Below are 23,152 nucleotides of genomic sequence, written 5' to 3'. Positions count from 1 at the left end.
AAGGAGGAGACTGCTGCCGTTTGCCGAGCACACTAGCTGAGACGGTGCAGCGGTAAACCCTCCCCCGTCCCTCCTCCTACTTTGATATTAGACATATTCATTGGTGGCAGTGGTGCGGCGCCTCAGAGCCCGCTCATTGTATTGGGCTCTGCAGCGGCCGCGACATGGGAGGGATTCCCTCCATCTCCACTAATGTTGGCAACATGTAAGCGTCGGGCGTGCATGCGCCTGGCGTCTGCGCTCCTCTCTCCTCTGCGGCCCGGCAACATATCTCCCAGGGCCCAGTCTTGGGCCGCGGTCCGGCGGTTGGGGACCGCTGTTCTAAGCTACAGCCCACAGAGTTAGAGTTTAGCACTCATTTCCATGACCTGTTAGAATAGCCCGATTTGCGTTGGTAATCCCTAGGTGCTGGGTCCTGGCTCATTCACTTCCAGGCATCCACTGCATATCTTGGGTTTCTCCATGAAAACATTTGGCTGCAGTGGCATCAAGACAATCACTGGCCACAGTGGAGATCTGCTTCCCTTGCATCACATGACCATTTAACATAATGCAAGGGAAACAAACAGGAGACCAAGGGTGCAGCCACTGGCATCTAATGTGTATGAGGACCTTAGTCCTGAAGAGGGGCGTCACCCGATATAGCGACTGTGACCGGACTATCAGACAGAACGGCTATGGCTGTGACCGGCCTATCAGATACAGCAGAGGGCGGAGCTATGGCTGTCACCGGACTATCGCGGGGCTGACCGTCACCAGGTTCCCAAACACAGCGAACACTCCTGACAGAACGTCACCTCCGCCCCACTGCCCGTATCCTGCACAGTAGGGGTAGTCAGAGGCACCAATCAGAAAACTCCAGTGGGACACTTAACCTAGCACTGTGACCCTTGGGTCTATGGACTGGTGGGGGCCCCAGTGTGAGAAAACACCCTTCATTGCTGTAAAACATGGCCGTTATGATGTAGGAACCCAGGATTGTAAAGGGGTACTCCAACCTGGAACATAAAACTAGAAGACGCCATAAACGTCCGACAGCGGCGGGTTCTGGAATCTCCAAAATAGGGGCTGCCGAAGGAAAAGCAGCTTCCCCCCCGTTCATTTACTGCTATGGGAGCCTAGAAAATACAATGCTGGCTATTGCCGGCAGTAACATATCCCTGAACGGAGGCGCCACCAAGTGTGTCTGGAGTTTTCCGACCCCATAGGAGTATCCTAGAGGCACTCCTATAGCGTCAGTGTCTTAATGACGTCATGGGGGAATAATTATATAATATATACACATACATTACTATATCTATCTAAAAATATAGTAAAATAAAAAAAAAAAGTTACATCTCCAGGAGAGCAGAATTATATAAAAAAAAAGTGTGGTTATCATTAACACCATTGAAGTCTCCATCTCCCGAGCAGCCTCTGAAGTACCTGATCCTGCGGCCATCAGGTCGAACACAGGACCCAGGAGCTCCCCATGTCTGCAGTGCACACCGGCACAGGCGGCTCTGCCGAATCAGTGGAAGGAGCTCTCCTCACTGACCAGACAGGCAGATTGTGGTTCGCGGGTTAGACCCGGCAGCCAATGGCAAAGCGTGTAGGCGGGGTTTTCTCCTGACGCCCGTTTTTTCTTCCGTGGTCCCTTTTACTTTAAAGGAAGTGCTGTCATGGGTTCATGGAAACGGGTAAGTGTAATCTTAGCATTTCCATTACACCCATGACAGCACTGCTTAGAGAATAAACTAGATTAACAATGAATTCTGATGAACTATATTGTGACCGCATATTGCATTACTGGTATTATCATATTATTGCTATTTAGGCGTACACTGTATTGTATTAGATTTTTATGGTAGAATAAATAAATAGTTTTATTGTCCATTTAGCCAAATAGCGAGTACCCCCCTTTTTTTATATTTTTAGATCAACTAGGGTGGGACCACTGCCTAAAAATAACTTTTCTGCCAAAAGACAAGTTGACACTAGATTGAACCTCTAGCCTGTAAGGTCTATAAACAAAACATCAGGAAACCTCCAAGTGGCTGCTCTACAGATCTGGTCAATTAAGGGACAGTCTCTCTGAGCCCCACAATTCCCCTATGGACAGGAAACTGAAAATGAGAGGAGCAGTAGTCCTATTAACCCCTTAAGGACCGGGCCATTTTTCACCTTAAGGATCAGACTGATTTTTGCAAATCTGACCAGTGTCACTTTATGTGGTGATAATTTTAAAACGCTTTTACTTATTCAAGCCATTCTGAGATTGTTTTCTCATCACATTGTACTTATGTGGTTAATGTGAATCAAAATATATATTTTTATTTATAAAAATAAAAAAAATACCAAAAATTTGGAAATACTTGCAACTTTCCAAATTTCAATTTCTCTGCTTTTAAAACAGATAGTGATACCTCATATATAGTTATTACTTTACATTTCCCATATGTCTACTTCATGTTTGGATCATTTTGTGAATGCCATTTTATTTTTTGGGGATGTTAGAAGGCTTAGAAGTAAATCTTGATATTTTTGAGAAAAATTCCAAAACCCACTTGTAAAGGACCAGTTTAGGTCTGAAGTCACTTTGTGAGGCTTAAATGATAGAAACCACCCAAAAATGACCCCATTTTAGAAACTACACCCCTCAAGGTATTAAACTGATTTTACAAACGTTAACCTTTTAGGTGTTCCACAAGAATTAATAGAAAATGGAGATGAAATTTCACAATCACTTTTGCAGATTTTCCATTTTAATAATTTTTTTTCCGCTACAGTAACAAAGCAATGGTTAACAGCCAAACTAAACTCAATATTTATTGCCCTGATTCTGTAGTTTACAGAAACACCCCATATGTGGTCGTAAACTGCTGTACGGGCATAAGGCAGGGCGTAGAAGAAAAGGAACGCCATATGGTTTTTGAAGGGCAGATTTCACTGGGATAATTTTAACTTGCCATGTCACATTTGAAGACCCTAGAAACTACCAAAAAGTGACCACATTTTAGAAAATACGTGATAAGGTGACAGTTTTATTGGTACTATTTTAGGGTACAGATGATTTTTGGTTGCTCTATAATACACTGAGGCAAGGTAACAAAAAAATTGCTGTTTTGGCACTGTTTTTAGGTTTTGTTATTTACAACATTCATCTGACAGGTTAGATCATGAGCTATTTTTATAGAGCAGGTTGTTACGGATGCGACACCACCAAATATGCCTACTTTTTTGGTTGTTTGTTTCAGTTTTACATAATATAGCATTTTTGAAAAAAAAAGATTTTTTTGTGTCACCATAGTCTGAGAGCCATGTTTTTTTTTTGGGGCGATTCACTTAGGTAGGGTATCATTTTTGTGGGATGAGATGACTGTTTGGTACAATTTTGGGGTGCATATGACTTTTTGATCGCTTGGTGTTGCACTTTTAGTGATGTAAGGTGACAAAAATGGCTTTGACAGTTTATTTTTTATGGTGTCTATCGGACAGGGTGGATCATGTGATATTTATAGAGCCGGTCGTTACAGACACGGTGATACCAAATAGGTGCGTTTGTCTTTTTTTTCTTCAATTTTTTATTATAAAATCAGGGGAAAGGAGATTCTCTTTTTTACTTGAAACTTTATTTTTTACTCAAAACACTTTTTTAAACTTTTTTTGTTTATCTTTATCCTACTCTGGGACTTCAACTTTTGGGGGTCTGATCCCCTCTGCAATGCATTACAATACATCTGTATTGTAATGCATTGCCTGTTAGTGTATGACACTGAGTCATACACTAACAGGTTGCCTAGGAGACCCAGCTGGATCTCCTCGGCACCGGTAGAAGGCAGGTCCCGATGCCGTGCAAGGCATTGGGCATCCTCTGCACAGCATCGGGCTGCCTTCTGAGAGAGTCCCTGCCACAGCAGCGCGGGGACTCGATGCGCTCCCTCACCCGCCAGAAACAACTTCTATGTTGCGGTCAGCGGCATAGAAGGGGTTAATCCGCCAGCATAGCTGTAAACAGCTTTGTCGGCGGATACAGCAGGTGCCCGGCTACCAGGGACTGCCGTGCCCCTGCAGTGATCGGGCGCGCACTGCTCCGGTGCCCGCCCGATCAGCCCGCCGTGCATGTACGGCGGAATGCATTCTGGCAATGCATCACCGCTGTACATGCATGGCGTTTTGCGTTAAGGGGTTAAAGCTATCTTGGAGGTCCCTTTTTCTGTCCTGATAGGGGATGGTCCCTTCACAGGTGCTGTCATGTTGCATAATGGAAAACTAGGTTTGAAAGGCCTTTTTTTTACCTTAACCACCTCCGGACCGCTGTACGCACAGACGCGTCCTGGAGGTGGTTGATTCATTCCTCCTGGACGCGCCGGCGCGTCCTCTTGCGAGACGCGAGATTTCCTGTGAACGCGCGCACACAGGCGCGCGCGCTCACAGGAACGGAAGGTAAGAGAGTTGATCTCCAGCCTGCCAGCGGCGATCGTTCGCTGGCAGGCTGGAGATGTGTTTTTTTTTAACCCCTAACAGGTATATTAGACGCTGTTTTGATAACAGCGTCTAATATACCTGCTACCTGGTCCTCTGGTGGTCCCCTTTGTTTGGATCGACCACCAGAGGACACAGGTAGCTCAGTAAAGTAGCACCAAGCACCACTACACTACACCCCCCCCCCCCCGTCACTTATTAACCCCTTATTAGCCCCTGATCACCCCATATAGACTCCCTGATCACCCCCCTGTCATTGATTACAGGGGGTTGATCAATGACAGGGGGGTAAAGCTCCATTCAGACGTCCGCATGATTTTTACGGATCCACTGATAGATGGATCGGATCCGCAAAACGCATCCGGACGTCTGAATGAAGCCTTACAGGGGCATGATCAATGACTGTGGTTATCACCCCATATAGACTCCCTGATCACCCCCCTGTCATTGATCACCCCCCCTGTCATTGATCACCCCCCCTGTCATTGATCACCCCTCTGTAAGGCTCCATTCAGACATTTTTTTGGCCCAAGTTAGCGGAATTTTTTCTTTTTTTTCTTACAAAGTCTCATATTCCACTAACTTGTGTCAAAAAATAAAATCTCACATGAAGTCACCATACCCCTCACGGAATCCAAATGCGTAAAATTTTTTAGACATTTATATTCCAGACTTCTTCTCACGCTTTAGGGCCCCTAGAATGCCAGGGCAGTATAAATACCCCACATGTGACCCCATTTCGGAAAGAAGACACCCCCAGGTATTCCGTGAGGGGCATATTGAGTCCATGAAAGATTGAAATTTTTGTCCCAAGTTAGCGGAACGGGAGACTTTGTGAGAAAAAAAATTAAAAATATCAATTTCCGCTAACTTGTGCCAAAAAAAAAAAATTTCGATGAACTCGCCATGCCCCTCATTGAATACCTTGGGGTGTCTTCTTTCCAAAATGAGGTCACATGTGGGGTATTTATACTGCCCTGGCATTCTAGGGGCCCCAAAGCGTGAGAAGAAGTCTGGTATCCAAATGTCTAAAAATGCCCTCCTAAAAGGAATTTGGGCACCTTTGCGCATCTAGGCTGCAAAAAAGTGTCACACATCTGGTATCGCCGTACTCAGGAGAAGTTGGGGAATGTGTTTTGGGGTGTCATTTTACATATACCCATGCTGGGTGAGAGAAATATCTTGGTCAAATGCCAACTTTGTATAAAAAAATGGGAAAAGTTGTCTTTTGTCAAGATATTTCTCTCACCCAGCAAGGGTATATGTAAAATGACACCCCAAAACACATTCCCCAACTTCTCCTGAATACGGCGATACCACATGTGTGACACTTTTTTGCAGCCTAGGTGGGCAAAGGGGCCCATATTCCAAAGAGCACCTTTAGGATTTCACAGGTCATTTACCTACTTACCACACATTAGGGCCCCTGGAAAATGCCAGGGCAGTATAACTACCCCACAAGTGACCCCATTTTGGAAAGAAGACACCCCAAGGTATTCCGTGAGGGGCATGGCGAGTTCCTAGAATTTTTTATTTTTTGTCACAAGTTAGTGGAAAATGATGATTTTTTTTTTTTTTTTTTTTTTTTTTCATACAAAGTCTCATATTCCACTAACTTGTGACAAAAAATAAAAACTTCCATAAACTCACTATGCCCATCAGCGAATACCTTGGGGTCTCTTCTTTCCAAAATGGGGTCACTTGTGGGGTAGTTATACTGCCCTAGCATTCTAGGGGCCCAAATGTGTGGTAAGGAGTTTGAAATCAAATTCTGTAAAAAATGACCTGTGAAATCCGAAAGGTGCTCTTTGGAATATGGGCCCCTTTGCCCACCTAGGCTGCAAAAAAGTGTCACACATCTGGTATCTCCGTACTCAGGAGAAGTTGGGGAATGTGTTTTGGGGTGTCATTTTACATATACCCATGCTGGGTGAGAGAAATATCTTGGCAAAAGACAACTTTTCCCATTTTTTTATACAAAGTTGGCATTTGACCAAGATATTTCTCTCACCCAGCATGGGTATATATAGAATGACACCCCAAAACACATTCCCCACCTTCTCCTGAGTACGGAGATACCAGATGTGACACTTTTTTGCAGCCTAGGTGGGCAAAGGGGCCCATATTCCAAAGAGCACCTTTCGGATTTCACAGGTCATTTTTTACAGAATTTGATTTCAAACTCCTTACCACACATTTGGGCCCCTAGAATGCCAGGGCAGTATAACCACCCCACAAGTGACCCCATTTTGGAAAGAAGAGACCCCAAGGTATTCGCTGATGGGCATAGTGAGTTCATAGAAGTTTTTATTTTTTGTCACAAGTTAGTGGAATATGAGACTTTGTAAGAAAAGAAAAAAAAAAAAAAAAAATCATCATTTTCCACTAACTTGTGACAAAAAATAAAAAGTTCTATGAACTCACTATGCCCATCAGCGAATACCTTAGGGTGTGTACTTTCCGAAATGGGGTCATTTGTGGGGTGTTTGTACTGTCTGGCCATTGTAGAACCTCAGGAAACATGACAGGTGCTCAGAAAGTCAGAGCTGCTTCAAAAAGCGGAAATTCACATTTTTGTACCATAGTTTGTAAACGCTATAACTTACCCAAACCATTTTTTTTTTTACCCAAACATTTTTTTTTTAATCAAAGACATGTAGAACAATAAATTTAGAGCAAAATTTATATATGGATCTCGTTTTTTTTGCAAAATTTTACAACTGAAAGTGAAAAATGTCATTATTTTGCAAAAAAATCGTTAAATTTCGATTAATAACAAAAAAAGTAAAAATGTCAGCAGCAATGAAATACCACCAAATGAAAGCTCTATTAGTGAGAAGAAAAGGAGGTAAAATTCATTTGGGTGGTAAGTTGCATGACCGAGCAATAAACGGTGAAAGTAGTGTAGGTCAGAAGTGTAAAAAGTGGCCTGGTCTTTCAGGGTGTTTAAGCACTGGGGGCTGAGGTGGTTAAAGGGCTTCTGTCACCCCACTAAAGTGTTTTTTTTTTTTGCTACTTATCCCTATACTGCGATATATCAATAGATAATGTTAATCATTTTCGTTCAGTAGATAATTCAAAAAACGGACTTTTATCATATGCAAATTACCTGTCTACCAGCAAGTAGGGCGGCTACTTGTTGTGCTGGTAGCAGCCGCATCCTCCTCTCATACGTACCTTCAGTCGGCGCAGGCGCACTGAGGGGAGGACGCTCGCTCGGCCGCTCCTTCCTCAGTGCGCCTGCGCCGGGTGTAGATGTAACGTCACCGGCGCATTGAGGATGGAGCGGTACATTAGAGTTTTTGATCATTCATTATTACACTTATGGGGCAAGGTGACCAAAAAATTGGTTGTTTTAGCAGTTTTTATTTATTTTTACAGCGTGTTAGGTCATGTGAAATTTTTATAGAGCAGATTGTTACGGACGTGGCAATATGTATATTTTTCTTATTTATTTAAGTTTTACACAATAGCAGCATTTTTGAAACCCAAAAAATTATGTTTTAGTGTCTCCATAGTTGAGAGCCATAGCTTTTTTATTTTTTGACCGATTGTCAGTTAGGCCCTAATTTTTTTGCGGGACGAGGTGACTGTACTATTTTAGCGGTAATACGCCTTTTTAAATCGCTTGGCGTTGCACTTTATGTGATGTTAGGTGACAAAAAATAGCTTTTTTGGCGCTGTTTTTATAATGTTCATCTAAGAGGTTTGGTCAGGTGATATTTTTTCATAGAGCTGGTTGTTACGGACGCAGCAATTCTTTAAAGGTCTACCTTTTTTTTTTTTTATTTCACTTTAACAGCATTTTTTAAACAAAAAATGCTCTGAGAGCTAAAGTTTTATTTGAGCGATTTTCTTATGCAAGGCCTCATTTTTTGTGGATGAGGTGACGGTTTTATTGGTACCATTTTGTGGGACATATGCCTTTTTGATCACTTGGTGTTGCACTTTTTGTGATGTAAGGTGACAAAAATGTTTTTTTTTTTTTTTACATAGTTTCTATTTTTTTATGGTGTTTATCGGACGGGGAGGATCATGTGATATTTATAGAGCTGGTCGTTACAGAGGCGGCGATACCCAATATGTGCGTTTTTCTTTTTGGCTTATACTAAGGATAGGACATTGAAATCAAAATCCTGGATAACCTCTAATCCTCTGCCTTCTAAGAGCCATAACTTTTTTACTTTTGAATTGACAAAGCCGTATGATGACTTGTTTAGTGTGAGACATGTATTTTCATAACAAAAAACAGCGATGGAATTGCTTTTTTTCAGAGTTTTGTTTTAGGCCTATTGCACACGACCGTATGGCTTTTTCAGTGTTTTGCGGTCCGTTTTTTCACAGATCCGTTGTTCCGTTGTGTTCCGTTTTTCTGTATGGCATATACAGTATACAGTAATTACATAGATAAAATTGGGCTGGGCATAACATTTTCAATAGATGGTTCAGCAAAAAACAGAACGGAAAACATACGGATGCATTTCCGTATGTGTTCCTTTTTTTGCGGACCCATTGACTTGAATGGAGCCACAGAGCGTGATTTGCGGGCAATAATAGGACATGTTCTATGTTGGAACGGAAAAACTGAAATACGGAAACGGAATGCATACGGAGTACATTCCGTTTTTTTTGCGGAACCATTGAAATGAATGGTTCCGTATACGGACCGTAAACGGAAGGCAAAAAACAGCCAGTAAACGGGGGAAAAAAACGGCCGTGTGCAGGGGGCCTTACAGTGTTCAATATGCAAAAATGACATGACTACCTTATTCTCTGGGACAATACAATTACAATGATACCAAATTTGTATAGTTTATGTTTTACTACTTATAAAAAAAAAAACTATGGATATCAGAATATTTTAAATTTTTATCGACAGAGCTGGTTGTGCAGTAGTTTTTATTTGTACCATTTTTTAGTAGGTACGACTTTTTGTTCACTTATTACTTTTTTTCGGGGGCGAGGTGACCAATAGACAGCAATCTAGGCATTCTGATTGGTTTTCATATGTACAGGTTAAATATTTTTATAATTCAACACCGACGGTGTAGACATACCAATCGTGTATTTTATTCTTTTTTTTAGATGTAAAATTGGAAAACAAGGGATTACATTTCTTTTTCTATTAAAAAAAATGTTTTTTTTAGTCCACCTAAAAAACTTCAAAATACAATTATGTATACTACAGAATGCAATAGTATACTTACTACTTTTTTTTTCTTCACAGGCTTCTTGCACCAGGAATTAATAGGCAGTTTACTAAGGCAAGACTAGGAGCCATCACAAAATTCCAGGCCTCACCACCCCATGATATTGTTGCATGGGTGCCAATCAGAGGGAACCCCGTCCCTCTTACTAACCGCTCAGATGCTGTGGATGGTATTGACTGCAGCATCTGACCAGGATTAGAGTTCTCCAATCCTAGTCATGTTGGATGAGTTTCAGCTGTTTTGCACCGCTGGCAACCTCGCATTCGGAGTGAGCTCAGCTCCATAGACTCCCTCTAGCACCAATGATTCATCATTACAAAGACTGGTCATGAAAGGGTTAAGGACTAAACTAATTTCTCGCCCATTTTTCTTGGGGGACACAGGAAACCATGGGTATAGCTCTGCTCCCTAGGAGGCGTGACACTAAGTGAAAGCTGTAAGCCCCTCCTCCATCAGCTATACCCTCAGCCTGGAGAGAGAGACTGCCAGTTTTTGCTTAGTGTCCAAGGAGGCAAGACACTCCCTGCTTAGGCAGGGTCGCTTTCCTATAATTTTTTATTTTTTGCGTTATTTGTTGTTTTTAATTCGGTTTTTTTCTACTTGCAGGGACAACAGAGGCGCACTAGACCCCTCTGTTTCTCCCGGGGTTGAGTTGCGCCAGTGCCGGTAATTCCGCACTGCCGCCTCCCCCACAGAAGACAAGGTGGACCAGGACAGCCTCGCTCCCCTGCGTCCCGCCAGCTCAAGGGTCGCCCGCACGCCAAGTCCCTCCCCCGGCTTCCTGCCACTGCGGTGCCAGTAGCTGAAGGGGCGACCCTGCTGGATGGATTGAGGGTGAAGACAGCGGATGGTGAGAGTGGCTGCTCCAGCCTCCCCCTTTCCCTCCCACCGCTGCTACGACCCACAAGCGTTTTCCATCCATCATCATCCTCCCCCCAACCCCCCCCCTCTCCTCTCCCTTTCAGGGGCACATTTTCATTGGGGGCACCTTAATGGTGAGGGGGAACTTCAGTTAGACCGCCTCCCCACATTCCCTACCATCCCAGCTGGGAGGTTCGGTGCCCCTTTTCAGGGACACTTTTTCTCTTGGGGGCTCTTATGGGCATAACAGGGCCGGCAACTTACCGGGCATCCTTTGGGGGGGACTTCGGTCTTCTCCAGCGGCAGGGCATCAGGGGGACGGCTGTGGGCAGGAGGTCGCCTGCCTCATCCAGGCGCGGCGGGGGCCGCGTACTTGGTGCGAACTGCGCCATTTTAGCTTGGCCGGCACTTCATCTTTTTTGGGGGTTAAATCATTTTGCCGCGCGCGGCTCTGCCTTCTCCTTCAGCGCGGCGGGGGGGGCGGAGCTTCCCCACATGCGCTCCACTGCTTCCTGCTTCGTCGGGCAGCACATCTCTAGTGCTGCGTGGAATCCTCTGCTGCCGTCCGATCCTGAAGCTCTTCATCTTTCCTCAGGAGTCACCCTCCGTGCCTGCTGCCACTCCTCCACAGCCTCCTTCAGTCTGCTGCCCTTACTACTGCCGCTTGAGCTGTCCGCGGGTCTGGTAGGACTGTTAACCCCCTCCGTGCCACCAGTGCTGCTGCCTGAGTAATCCCTGTTCCGTTTTTTCTCTGGGGTCTCCCCCTTTAAGTGCAACATTTTTTTCACCATGTCAGACCCTTCTGCAGCCGCCAAGCCTTGGTACCATGCCTGTACCGCTTGTAGGGAACCTTTTCCCCGGGGGCAGTCTGATCCGCACTGTCCTGCATGCCGGGCTCCACCGCAGCCTCAGTCGCCTGCTGTGTCGCTCCCTGCTTCCTCTGACCCGCCTGACTGGGCTAGATCCCTGTCCCAGGCCGTGGAAAGCCTCACCCATGTCGTGGGCCGCCTAATAGACAGGCCACCTACCCCGCAGGATGCAACTCTTACTGTCGCACCCTCCGGGTCCACCGCTTCTGCCGCTGCGGCGGGTTCACCCTCTCTTAGTGACCCTTCCCGAGCTAGGCACTCTCAGAAGCGTTTTAGAGTAGAGCGCGCCTCCTCCTCGGATGCCTCTCTCTCCGCCACGCGTGCGCACTCAGACGGGCCTCTCCTCTCCAAAGGTTTCCCCCTCTGAAGGTGAATTGGCGGCTTCGGATTTGGAAATGGACTCGGCCCTGCCGTCCAAGCTAGCCTCAGCGATGGGTCAACTCATCTCTGATATTCGTGACACCTTTAAAGTGCAAGATGACCCCCCTAGCTCTGACGCAGCTAGAGTCTCCTTTATCAGAACCAAGCAGGCCTCCAAAGTCTTTCCAATCCACTCTGATTTCTCTTCCGTGGTGTCTAAGGCTTGGGCTCGCCCGGACGCCCGTTTTGTCAATCCCAAGAAGCTGGATATTTGCTATCCTTTTCCAGCCGATGTCGTGGCCACCTGGTCGTTCCCACCCAAAGTGGACCCCCCTGTGGCCCGTCTGTCAAAGACCACGGCCATTCCTGTTCCCGACGGGTCCTCTCTTCAGTCAGCGGAGGACCGTCGTATGGAGTCCCTTTCCAAGGGCATTTTTGCTGCCTCCGGTTCTGCCCTCAGACCGGTTTTTGCCTCTGCCTGGGCGGGTAAAGCAATCTCTGCTTGGGGTATGCAGCTGGAGCAGGAGTTGGACTCGGACGTCCCCATCCAGGACCTACGTTCCTTGGCCCAGCTTATTGTTCGGGCTGGAAATTTTGTTTGTGAGGCCTCCCTTGATGCGGGAGCCCTTATAGCACGCTCCTCCGCCCTGGCCGTTTCCGTCAGGAGGGAACTCTGGCTGAAGGTTTGGAAAGCGGACGCTGCCTCCAAACGTTCCTTGGCGGGGCTACCTTTTGCGGGTTCCCGCCTTTTCGGGGCCCGCCTAGACAAGCTTATTTCGGAAGCCACGGGTGGTAAAAGCACCCATCTTCCTCAACCCCAAGCCAGGGGCGCCCCCCGTGGACGCCCTGGTGCGTCTCGTTTTCGGTCCTCCCGCAGGACCTCTGGGGCTCGCCCCGCAGCTGCCGCTTCGGCCCCTCCCCAGGATAAGCGTAGGAAGCCGTTTTTTCGGGCGCAGCCCTCCTGGCGCAGGCCGCAGGCTGCCCGCACACCCGCAGCAAAGCAGTCCTCTGCCTGAAGGTGCGCCCCCACCCACCCGGGTGGGGGGCCGGCTCCTCCTTTTCAGGGACGTCTGGATGGCTCACGTCTCCGACGCCTGGGCTCTCGAAATTGTGTCTTCCGGATACAAAATCGAATTCGCGTCCTTCCCTCCAGATCGGTTCTTTCGCTCCCGCCCTCCGCGGGACCCGAAAAGCGCGGCCGCGTTCTGCGCGGCTGTTCAAGCCTTACTGGACAGGGGGGTGATTACCCCCGTTCCTCTAGAGGAAAGGTTCCAAGGGTTCTATTCGAACCTCTTTGTAGTTCCCAAGAAGGGAGGTTCGGTGCGGCCCATTTTGGACCTCAAAAGGCTCAACCGTTTTCTCCTCCTTCGACGGTTTCGGATGGAGTCCCTCCGTTCCGCGGTGGCTTCCCTGGAGCGGGGAGATTTCATGTCTTCCATCGATATACAGGATGCCTACCTCCATGTTCCGGTAGCCCGGTGTCACCATCGCTTCCTCCGATTCGCCGTGGGGGACCTTCACTTCCAATTTGTCGCCCTTCCCTTTGGGCTGGCGACAGCCCCCCGGGTGTTCACCAAGGTCCTGGCCCCGGTTTTGGCCTTACTCCGCTCTAGGGGTGTTTTTCTGCTGCCGTACTTGGACGATATCCTCATCAAGGCTCCTTCCCTTTCTCAAGCGGCTGCCAGCGCGGATCTCACTCTAGAGACCCTGGCGAGGTTCGGTTGGGTCATCAACTTCCCCATGTCCTCCCTTCCCCCCTCCAGACATCTGGTCTTCCTGGGAATGCTTTTAGACACGGGAGCGGCGGAGGTACGTCTTCCCTCGGAAAAACGTCTGACCCTCCGTCGGGCGATTCGGGGTCTCCTTCTCCACCGTCGACCGTCCTTCCGCTTCTGCATGCGGGTCTTGGGGCAGATGGTTGCCTGCTTCGAGGCGATCCCATTTGCGCAGTTTCACTCCCGCCCTCTCCAACGGGCGATCCTCTCCTCCTGGGACAAATCGCCGGAGTCTCTGGACCATCCCTTCCGTCTATCGCCTCCGGTGCGGTCATCTCTCCGCTGGTGGTTACAGGCCCCTCTTCTGGGCAAGTCCTTTCTGCCGCTCAACTGGCTGGTGGTTACAACCGATGCCAGTCTCTTAGGCTGGGGAGGCTTGTTTCCTCCCCGATCCGTCCAGGGCATTTGGTCTCCATCGGAGTCCAAACTCTCGATCAATGTCCTGGAGCCGAGAGCGGCCCTTCTGTCTCTGCGACACTGGACTCATCTGCTGCGGGGTCATCCAGTTCATGTGCAATCGGACAACGCCACGGCCGTGGCGTACATAAACCACCAGGGGGGCACTCGCAGCGCAGCAGCGATGCGGGAGGTCACCAGCATTCTCCTTTGGGCGGAAGCCCACGTCCCGGCTCTATCTGCAATTTTTATTCCAGGGGTGGACAATTGGGCGGCGGACTTCCTCAGTCGCACCACCGTCGACCCCGGCGAGTGGTCTCTTCACCCGGAGGTGTTCGAGGCCATTTGCCTTCGTTGGGGCATGCCGGACGTGGACCTCATGGCCTCCAAGTTCAATCACAAGGTCCCCGCCTATCTGTCCAGGGCCAGGGATCCGGGAGCTTGCGGAGCCGACGCCCTCGTTCTTCCTTGGCGAGGCTTCGCACGTCCATACATATTCCCCCCCCATCCCACTCCTGCCCAAGGTCCTTCGGAAGATCGCGGCGGAAGGAGTCTCAGTGATTCTGGTCGCTCCGGACTGGCCCCGCCGGTCTTGGTACGCAGACCTCATGCTGCTCCTGGCAGACGCGCCCTGGCCGCTGCCCGCCAGGGAACATCTTCTCTCTCAGGGACCGATCTTCCACCCGCGTTTAAGGTCCCTACGTTTGACGGCGTGGCTGTTGAGACCACCGTCCTGACGCGTAGGGGTTTTTCTGCGGACGTCGTCCGCACCATGATCCGCGCTCGTAAGCCGTCCTCTTCTAGGATCTATTATAGGACCTGGAGGACCTATTTGGGGTTCTGTGCCGATCTGGGGATTCCTTCGCTCCGCTTTTCTCTCCCCACCGTTTTGTCTTTCCTTCAGAGTGGCCTTGCCCAAGGTCTGGGTCTTAGTTCTTTGAAGGGTCAGGTGTCTGCGCTGTCCATTTTGTTTCAGCGCCCACTGGCCCCCCTTGGTCCTGTCAAGACTTTCCTTCAGGGCGTGGCTCACGCGGTTCCTCCGTACCGCCCTGGGACCTGAACCTGGTTCTCTCTGCGCTCCAGGCTTCTCCTTTCGAGCCTCTGCGGACTGTTTCCTTGCGGCTTCTGTCCTGCAAGGTTATTTTCCTTGTAGCCGTCACCTCTCTTCGGAGGGTGTCCGAATTGGCTGCACTCTCCTGTCTGGAACCTTTCCTAGTGTTCCACCAGGACAAGGTGGTTCTTCGTCCGGTCCCTTCCTTCCTTCCTAAGGTGGTCTCCACCTTTCATCTGAACGAGGACATCGTTCTCCCCTCCTTGTGTCCTTCCCCTTCCCACCCCCGGGAGAGGAAGCTTCATCGCCTGGACGTTGTCAGGGCGCTGAAGGTTTATCTGGAGGTAACCAGCTCTTTCAGGCGTACTGACTCGCTCTTTGTGGTTCCGGAAGGGTCGCGCAGAGGGATGGCGGCGTCCAAAGTTGCTATCGCCCGTTTTGTCAAGACGGCTGTTACTGAGGCTTATCTCGCCAAGGGCAAGGTTCCGCCCCTTGGTGTTACCGCTCACTCCACTAGAGCGGTCGGGGCTTCCTGGGCTCAGAGGAATCGGGCTTCTACGGAGCAGATTTGCAAGGCGGCCACTTGGTCCTCCTTGCACACCTTCACCAAATTCTACAGGGTGCATACTCATGCGTCGGCTGACGCTGCTTTAGGCCGTCTGGTGTTGCAGGCGGCAGTTGATTGATGCCTCTGGGTGTTGGTCTGGTTGTTCTGGTCCCTCCCTTCTGGGACTGCTCTGGAACGTCCCATGGTTTCCTGTGTCCCCCAAGGAAAATGGGCGAGAAAAGGAGACTTTTGTATAACTTACCAGTAAAGTCTCTTTCTCGCTCTTCCTTGGGGGACACAGCACCCGCCCTTCATTTGAGTTTACAGTTGTGGTTCCGGCTTGGTTGCCCCCGTTGGGGCTTGACAATTGTTTTTTTCCGGTTGGTGGTTATCTTTCACTACTTGGACACGCAACTGGCAGTCTCTCTCTCCAGGCTGAGGGTATAGCTGATGGAGGAGGGGCTTACAGCTTTCACTTAGTGTCACGCCTCCTAGGGAGCAGAGCTATACCCATGGTTTCCTGTGTCCCCCAAGGAAGAGCGAGAAAGAGACTTTACTGGTAAGTTATACAAAAGTCTCCTTTTTCATACATGATTTTAAATAGCCATAACTTTTTTTTTTCCATTTGTAGTAGCAACATGAGGGCTTATTCTGTGCATGAGTTTTTATTGGCACCAATTAATGCTCCATAAAATGTGTTTGGAAACTAAAAAAAAACATTTGTAGTGTGGAATGGGAAAAATTGCAATACTTCTTTATTTATTAGAATAGATTCAATGTGAAAGACAGTTTGGATCTATATTGTTTGTCTTGGCAGCTGTACCACCCAGCAAGCCACTTAAGTTCCTCCATGCCCACTATAAGATCAGTTTGGGGAATACAACTACAGCAATACTTTACCTATGCTATAGAGGGGGTGTAGGTGTTCACAATAATGGCTGAAATGTTGCCACCTTCTACAGCTCATTGGCATGTTGGTTATCCTGTGTTTGTTTCAAGTTTACTAACTTTTCATACTTGTTAATTACCTGGTATCAATTTTAGGTGTGATCATAGGAGTGTATCCCACCATTGAAGAGTCTGCAAATCTGCTGTTGGAGGGCGTTGCACGTGTCCTTTTACTTGTTCTGCAATAGACAGACCTTGCATTATTTCAAATAGTAAGTATTAAATACTTTGACATTCCAAGGTGAAATTGACCTAAAATGAATAGATATCAGACACTACTGAACAATATACAGCACACTGAAATTTGAATGCACCACCTTTAGGCTACATTCACATGTCCGTGGTGTGTTGCGGACCCGCAAATTGCGGGTCCGCAACACACCAGCCCGTCAACCCCATAGAAATGCCTATTCTTGTCCGCAAGCTGCGGACAAGAATAGGACATGCTCCATCTTTTTGCGGAGCTGCGGACCCAAAATCGGGGCCGCGCTCCGCAATTGCGGCTGCAGACAGCACACTGTGTGCTGTCCGCATCCATTCCGTCCTCATAGAAAATGAATGGGTCCGCACCCATTCCGCAAAATTGCGGAAAGGATGCGGACCCATTTTGCGGACGTGTGAATGGAGCCTTAGTCTCATGTTTAATAATTCATCCATTTACGACCATAACTGAAAATATACACCCACAGTTGCAAAGTTGTTGGATGGAAATATTGGATTACACTTAACAGTAATCTGTTTTCTTTGAGCCTATGACAACACCCCTGGAGAGTGAGCCCTAAACCAGGAGGGCGGAACAACTCCCTTAGAAGAGTAGGCTAAGGAAATGGCTTGTCTAATCCACCTAGCAATAGATGGAGAAGAAGCTGCAGATCCCTTCTTAGCTCCTTGAAATAAAAGCAATCAGCAGACGTGAGGACGACCTCCAAGGGTGTGACCTGTAGATATTGCAAAATACTCCTAACATCTAAACAGAATTCTGATTCCTTCTTATTTTTAGGGGAAGCACAAAAGGAAGGTAACACCATCTCCTGAGAACTGTGAAAAAGTGAAGAGACTTTTGGTAAAAAAAGAAGGATCAGGAGAATCACCATCCGATCCTTCAAGATTACCAAGTAGGGAGGGTCAACCGAGAAAGCAGAGATCTCATTAACCCTTCTAGCCGAAGTAATGGCCAGAAGGAATGCAAGTTTAAGGGAGAGCATCTTTGGGGAGATCAATAGGCTCGAAGAAGGGGTCTGAAGTGAAAGTAGAGCGGACCAAATTTAAATCTCCAGGGAGGAAATTTATTTTTACAGACCGAAGATAACTTGGACACTGCTGTCACAAACCTCTTAACCCAAGGATGTTCCGCTAACAAACTCAAAGTGCTTAAAGCTGAAATTTTGACCTTCATAGTGCTAGGCCTAAGGTTTTTCTTCCATCCCTCTTGAAGGAAATCTAATACGAGTGGGATGTCAGGAACTTCTAGCACATCCACAGGTTTTTTGGTGAATCTGAAAAAGGCCCTCCAAACTCTCAGATAGATATCAGAAGTGACCTTCTTCCGACTGGCCAACAGTGTTCGTGTCGCTATTGACATCTTGCGGAGCCAGGAAAACCACATCCATCTCGACCAAAAAGGAGCTAAAACTATCACCGTGACTCCCTCCAATCGGATTTTCCTGAGAACCCTTGGTAATGACTTTAGGGGGGGGGGGGGGCCATAAAGAAGGCCGTGCTGCCATGATTGGGCCAATGTGTCCACTGCTCTCGGATGCTCCCGCAGAATCTGAAGGAGCCTTGAATGATACTGGGCCCATTCTACTCGCGGAAAAGCGGCTGTCATGAGAGCCAGCACAGACATGGCCTCTCTTAGGGTGACTGATGGATGCTGAACCCTTAAATCTGATAAGTAAAGCTTTTTGAAGAGGTAACAGGCACATCTGGGAACTGGATTCCAAAATCATTCCTAGGAGGCTGCATCTCTGGCTCAGGCATAAACTGGATTTTTCTAGGTTTATCTCCCATTTCAGTTTCTCTAGAACCTCCCTCAACCAGGCAATCTGTCCCTGAAGAATCTGACTTGACCGGGCCATTAGCAGAAAATCGTCCAGGTATGGTATAATGACGATCTCCTTCTCCCTCACATGGGCCATCATCTCAAACAATCTTCGTGAAGTCCCTCGGAGCCTGTGAGAGCCCAAAGTGTAAGGCCTGGAACTGAAGATGCAGAACATCTCTCTAACTGGACTGCTACCCTCAGAAACATCTGGTGGCTGGGATAGAGAGGGACATGATAGTACACATCCCTCAGGTCTACTGTGGCAATAAAGCAGTCTGGGAAAAGATTTTTAACAGCTGACCTGATGGACTCCATATGAAATCTCTTGTACAGCAGATACCGGTGCAAACACTAAGTTTATTATTGCCCGAAACAAGACATTTGGTTTTTTGACAACAAAAAGGGTTGAATAAAACCCCTTTGTCATTTCCTGCTCTGGAACTCTTACCAACACCTTTTTCTCTATTAGGGAAAAAAAAAGCTCTGAGATGATGTCCGACTGCTTTGTGGGATCTGAACGGTAATCTGTAAATCACAAATCTCCCTTCTGGAATGCTCAGAAAATTTAAGCTTTAGGCCCTCCCTTATGACAGGTTGTTGGAGATCTTCTGCCATTGAAGAGAAGGAAGAAAAGAAAAAAAAAAAAAAAAAAAACAGACAACCTCCGACAGGGGCCCTGGCATAATTGGGACTGCTTTTTTGAGGCATCTGATCCGGGGGAAAAAGAAATCCCTTATTTTTCCTACCAGCACCTGTAAACTGCTTTGCTCTTTCCTTTCCCTTAAAGCTCTCTTTATTAAATCTGGGACGGAAAGACCTCCTGGGGGGCTGACTAACAGAGGGGAAAGCCTTTTTTCTTGTCCGAGGCCTTTTCGAGTAAATAGTCAATGACCTGCCCAAACAAAAACTCACCCTGACAAGGAATAGCACAAAGTTTAGCCTTGGAACTACCATCCCCATTCCAGACTACAGAGTTAGGCAGAGTTAGATAAGGCGGAAGCCCTAGCGGAAAAATCTTAAGGAGTCTGCAGAGGAGTCTGCTAAGAAATCTAAGGCATTATTTATAGTAGGTTAGAAACCCTCTTAATGTGAGCCCCTAACTCCCCCATCCACACTTGGGGACCTAGCAACAGACGTAGGGGCAATAGCAGGTTTAAAAGCCGCCGCAGGGGCTTCCCAGTTCTTTTTAAAATAATCCCCTGCCGTCTTGTCCATCGGGTCGTTAAGTGAACCAATATCTTCAAACGGGAGTGCAGCTTTTCTGGACATTTTCGCCACAGGAGCTTTAGGGCCCTATCCCACGGAGCGGAGATCTCTCTAACGGAAACTGCCGCTTCACAGAAGGAACAAAACACTTCCTATCAGTTTTTTTTACACTCTGGCAATCACCGCTTGAATGTTTTTATGCACTTCAAACACCTTTCTTTTCTTGGGATCTAAACCTTCAAACAGAGTCCTGGATTGATTGCTGTGGCTTCTGATCATCCAACCCCATGGCAGCTCTAACCGCCTTGACTAGGGAGTGAGTTTCTTAACATGAAAACAGTGGTTTCACTGCGGCCTTTTCCTCAGAATACTCATCTGATGACACCCATTCTCCTTCTTCCACACCAGAAAGTATATCACTGTCACTGAAGGGGGAATCCTTAGGTGCAGAAGTACTGGGGCGGCTTTTAATCAAACCGCTGACAGACTCTCTGACCTCTTCACAGATCATCTGCTTAATGCTGCCCATTAAAGATGGAGCTTCCTTCTCCATTAACTTGCTGATACACACTTGACATAGGGGTTTTGCCCAGGCAGGAGGTAGCTTATTTTTACACACAGCACATCCCCTTACTTTTGCTCTGGAGGTCTTCCTGGAAGACTCCTTAGACACCTAAGCACAAAACATGACCCCATTAGCACTATTATAAAAAAAAAAACATGCTGGGGTATAACCCCCTCTTACCCCACCCTGGTTCCGATTTATCATTGGTGGCTTCAACGCGCTGAGCTGCTCCATATCTCACAGCAAACCAAGCTAGAATGGAGGAAAAACTGCCAACCTACTCCACTCGGCATGGCAGGGAGCTGGCTGGGCTTTTCTCCTCGGCACACGCAAGCCGGCTCCCTCCCCTTCCGAATCGCGGCTTCAGCTTCCTCCCACTGCCGCAACCCACAAGTAAAAGGAATCCAGCACGCTGGCCAGCGGCCGAACATGCAAACACGGCCGCAGAGGTTCGCAGGAGCCTAGAAATGCCGAAACCTCCCCAGGACCGGGAAATGAGAACGAAAGGGGTAGTGAGAGAGAAGGGAGCCCAGACTTCTGCAGCAGCTCCTAAAGGAGTCTTATGCCACACGGGGTGACCCTCCTCACACTAACAATAGCCTAGGCCCCCGCAGCTCCATCTTAGTCTTATTCCAGCAGATCCAATTCCCTCCTGCCCCTTAGGACAGGAAACAGAACTGGAGGTAGAGGGGATGATCCCTCTTTTAAAAGGCGGTTCTGGTTTCTGTTCCCTGTCCTGAGGGGGTGGAGGCGGTCTCTCCAGGGGTGCTGTCATAGGCGAAAGTGAAAAGAATCTGAAGACATTTTTCCGACATTTCCATAATGCATGGCCACCTGCAATATTAATCTGTAAAGCACAGCCATTTTTATACATGTCTAGATTTTAAAGGGGTTGTCTCACTTCAGAAAATTACATTTATCATGTAGAGAAAGTTAATACAAGGCACTTACTAATGTATTACGATTGTCTATATTGTCTCCTTTGCTGGTTTCATTCATTTTTCCATCACATTATACACGGCTCGTTTTCAGGGGTTACGACCACCCTGCAATCCAGCAGCAGTGGCCAGGTTCGCACACTATAGAAAAAAAGGGCTGGACTCTCGTGGCTAGGACCGCAGGAGTGCACACAGTCCAGCACTTTTTCCTAAAGTGTACAAGCACGACCACCACTGCTATATTGCAGACTGGTCGTAATCATGGAAATGAAAAGTGTATAATGACATTGGAAATTTTATCAAGCCAGCAAAGAGGGCAATATGTACAATCACAATATATTAGTAAGTGCCTTGTATTAACTTTATCTAAATGATAAATACTATTTGCTAAAGTGAGACAACCCCTTTAAAGGGGACCCGTCACCTCTCCAGACATGTCCGTTTTAGTAACTACTTGCATTTCCCATATACTGTAAAAAATTCTGGAGCATCTATTCTTATGACTCAGTGTTGTACCACTCCTTTGTTATTTGTACTAGAAGTTAAAGAATGAATTACAAGCAGCTTGCATTAACCCCTCTTAAAGGGGTTGTCCGGGATTTGGGACCTTTGTCCTATAGTACTGCAGGGTCACCCACATCAACAACACCCATGTCCTACCTGATGAACTTACTTCTAATGCCCCCTTTTGCTCCAATAAATTCTCTGCCGGAAGTGAAGGTTTTCTTTCACTCAGTGACGTACCGGGTCCCTTGCAGAGGAGGAAAGCTTCCTCTTCCGCTGCTCAGGGAGCCTGGTGACGTCACTGCCAGCCTAGCTAATTATGCAAAAGCCTTGCCGAGATCCCGCTAAGCTCCGCACCCTCCAGTCCAGTGACATCACCGGGTGCCGACAAGGGACCAGAGTGGCCCGTTGCCCACGCTCACTCCAATTGGTTGGTCTATGCAGACCAACCAATTGGAGCGCGGTACTGTGAAAATGCTGGTTTCAGGCTGCAATCTCCACTCATAGTCTATTGATTCTAAGGCTTCATGCACACATACATGGTTTGTCTCCGTATCCGAACTGAATTTTTCTATGTCTCTGGTACGTACACAGTCACCGCAATACATGCAGACAGCAATCCGTGTGCTGTCCGCATCCGTTGCTCTGTTCCGTGACCACAAAAAAAATTATATTCTGTCCTATTCTTGTCCGTCTTCCTGAAAAAAAAGGTGTTCCTATGAGGGCTCATTCACACGTAGGTGTGCCGTTCCGTGATACATCCGTTTCACATAACAGTATTGCATGAACTTTTTTTTTCCGGTGCGGAGGCATGGCTAGAAACGCCATAGTGCTTCCACGGGGTTCCGCTGCGTACTTCTGCACCGCATCTCCATGATTGCGGACACTTTCAAGCTTGACGTGTATTGTGGACCCACTGTATGTGGGAGACAATACGGCCATGGCTGGGCAGCCGCAGTGTACATGAGCCCTAATGGACTGACCGTTTGTTTAGACATATTTCTGACGGCACACAAACGGCATTTGTATTTTGAGGAACCGCAATGTAACGCCCGCATAAGGCCTTGTTTGCACGACATGGTGCAAGCCGTGCTCGTGCTGTAGACCGCAAATCTAGGTCCAAAATGCACTGTGATGCACTTGAATGGGTCCGCGATGCGTCTGTCCTGCAAAAAGATAGAGCAAGTTCTATCTTTTTGTGGTGCTGAGACACAGAATGGAACCCCATTCCCCGCTTCTGTTCCGCATCTCCGAATTTTCAGACCCATTGAAGTTAATGGGTCTGCATCCGTGATGTGGAATGCACACGGAACGGTGCGCGTATATTGCAGATCCGCCAATGTGGACAGTTGTTTTTCCCGGGGTCCGTTCTGTTTATTTTTCCGGATAGGATGGGGACCCATTAAATGAGTCT

General features: G+C 47.6%; 1 protein-coding gene across 4 annotated transcripts in view; it reads right to left on the bottom strand.

The window, feature by feature from the left end:
• The window catches only part of CDCA8 (cell division cycle associated 8), a 55,084-nt gene that overhangs the window by 8,702 nt on the left and 23,230 nt on the right, over positions 1 to 23,152 (bottom strand). For all 4 annotated transcript variants that reach the window (XM_040421911.1, XM_040421914.1, XM_040421915.1 and 1 more), the window contains one exon: positions 16,562 to 16,660. In XM_040421911.1, coding sequence (XP_040277845.1) covers positions 16,562 to 16,660 — 99 coding nt within the window. The remainder of the gene's footprint in view (positions 1 to 16,561; positions 16,661 to 23,152) is intronic.

Source organism: Bufo bufo, chromosome 3 (genome assembly GCF_905171765.1).
Source record: "Bufo bufo chromosome 3, aBufBuf1.1, whole genome shotgun sequence".
NCBI lineage: Eukaryota > Metazoa > Chordata > Amphibia > Anura > Bufonidae > Bufo > Bufo bufo.
Note: the sequence above shows the minus strand (reverse complement) of the source record. Positions and strands in the feature narration are given on the sequence as shown.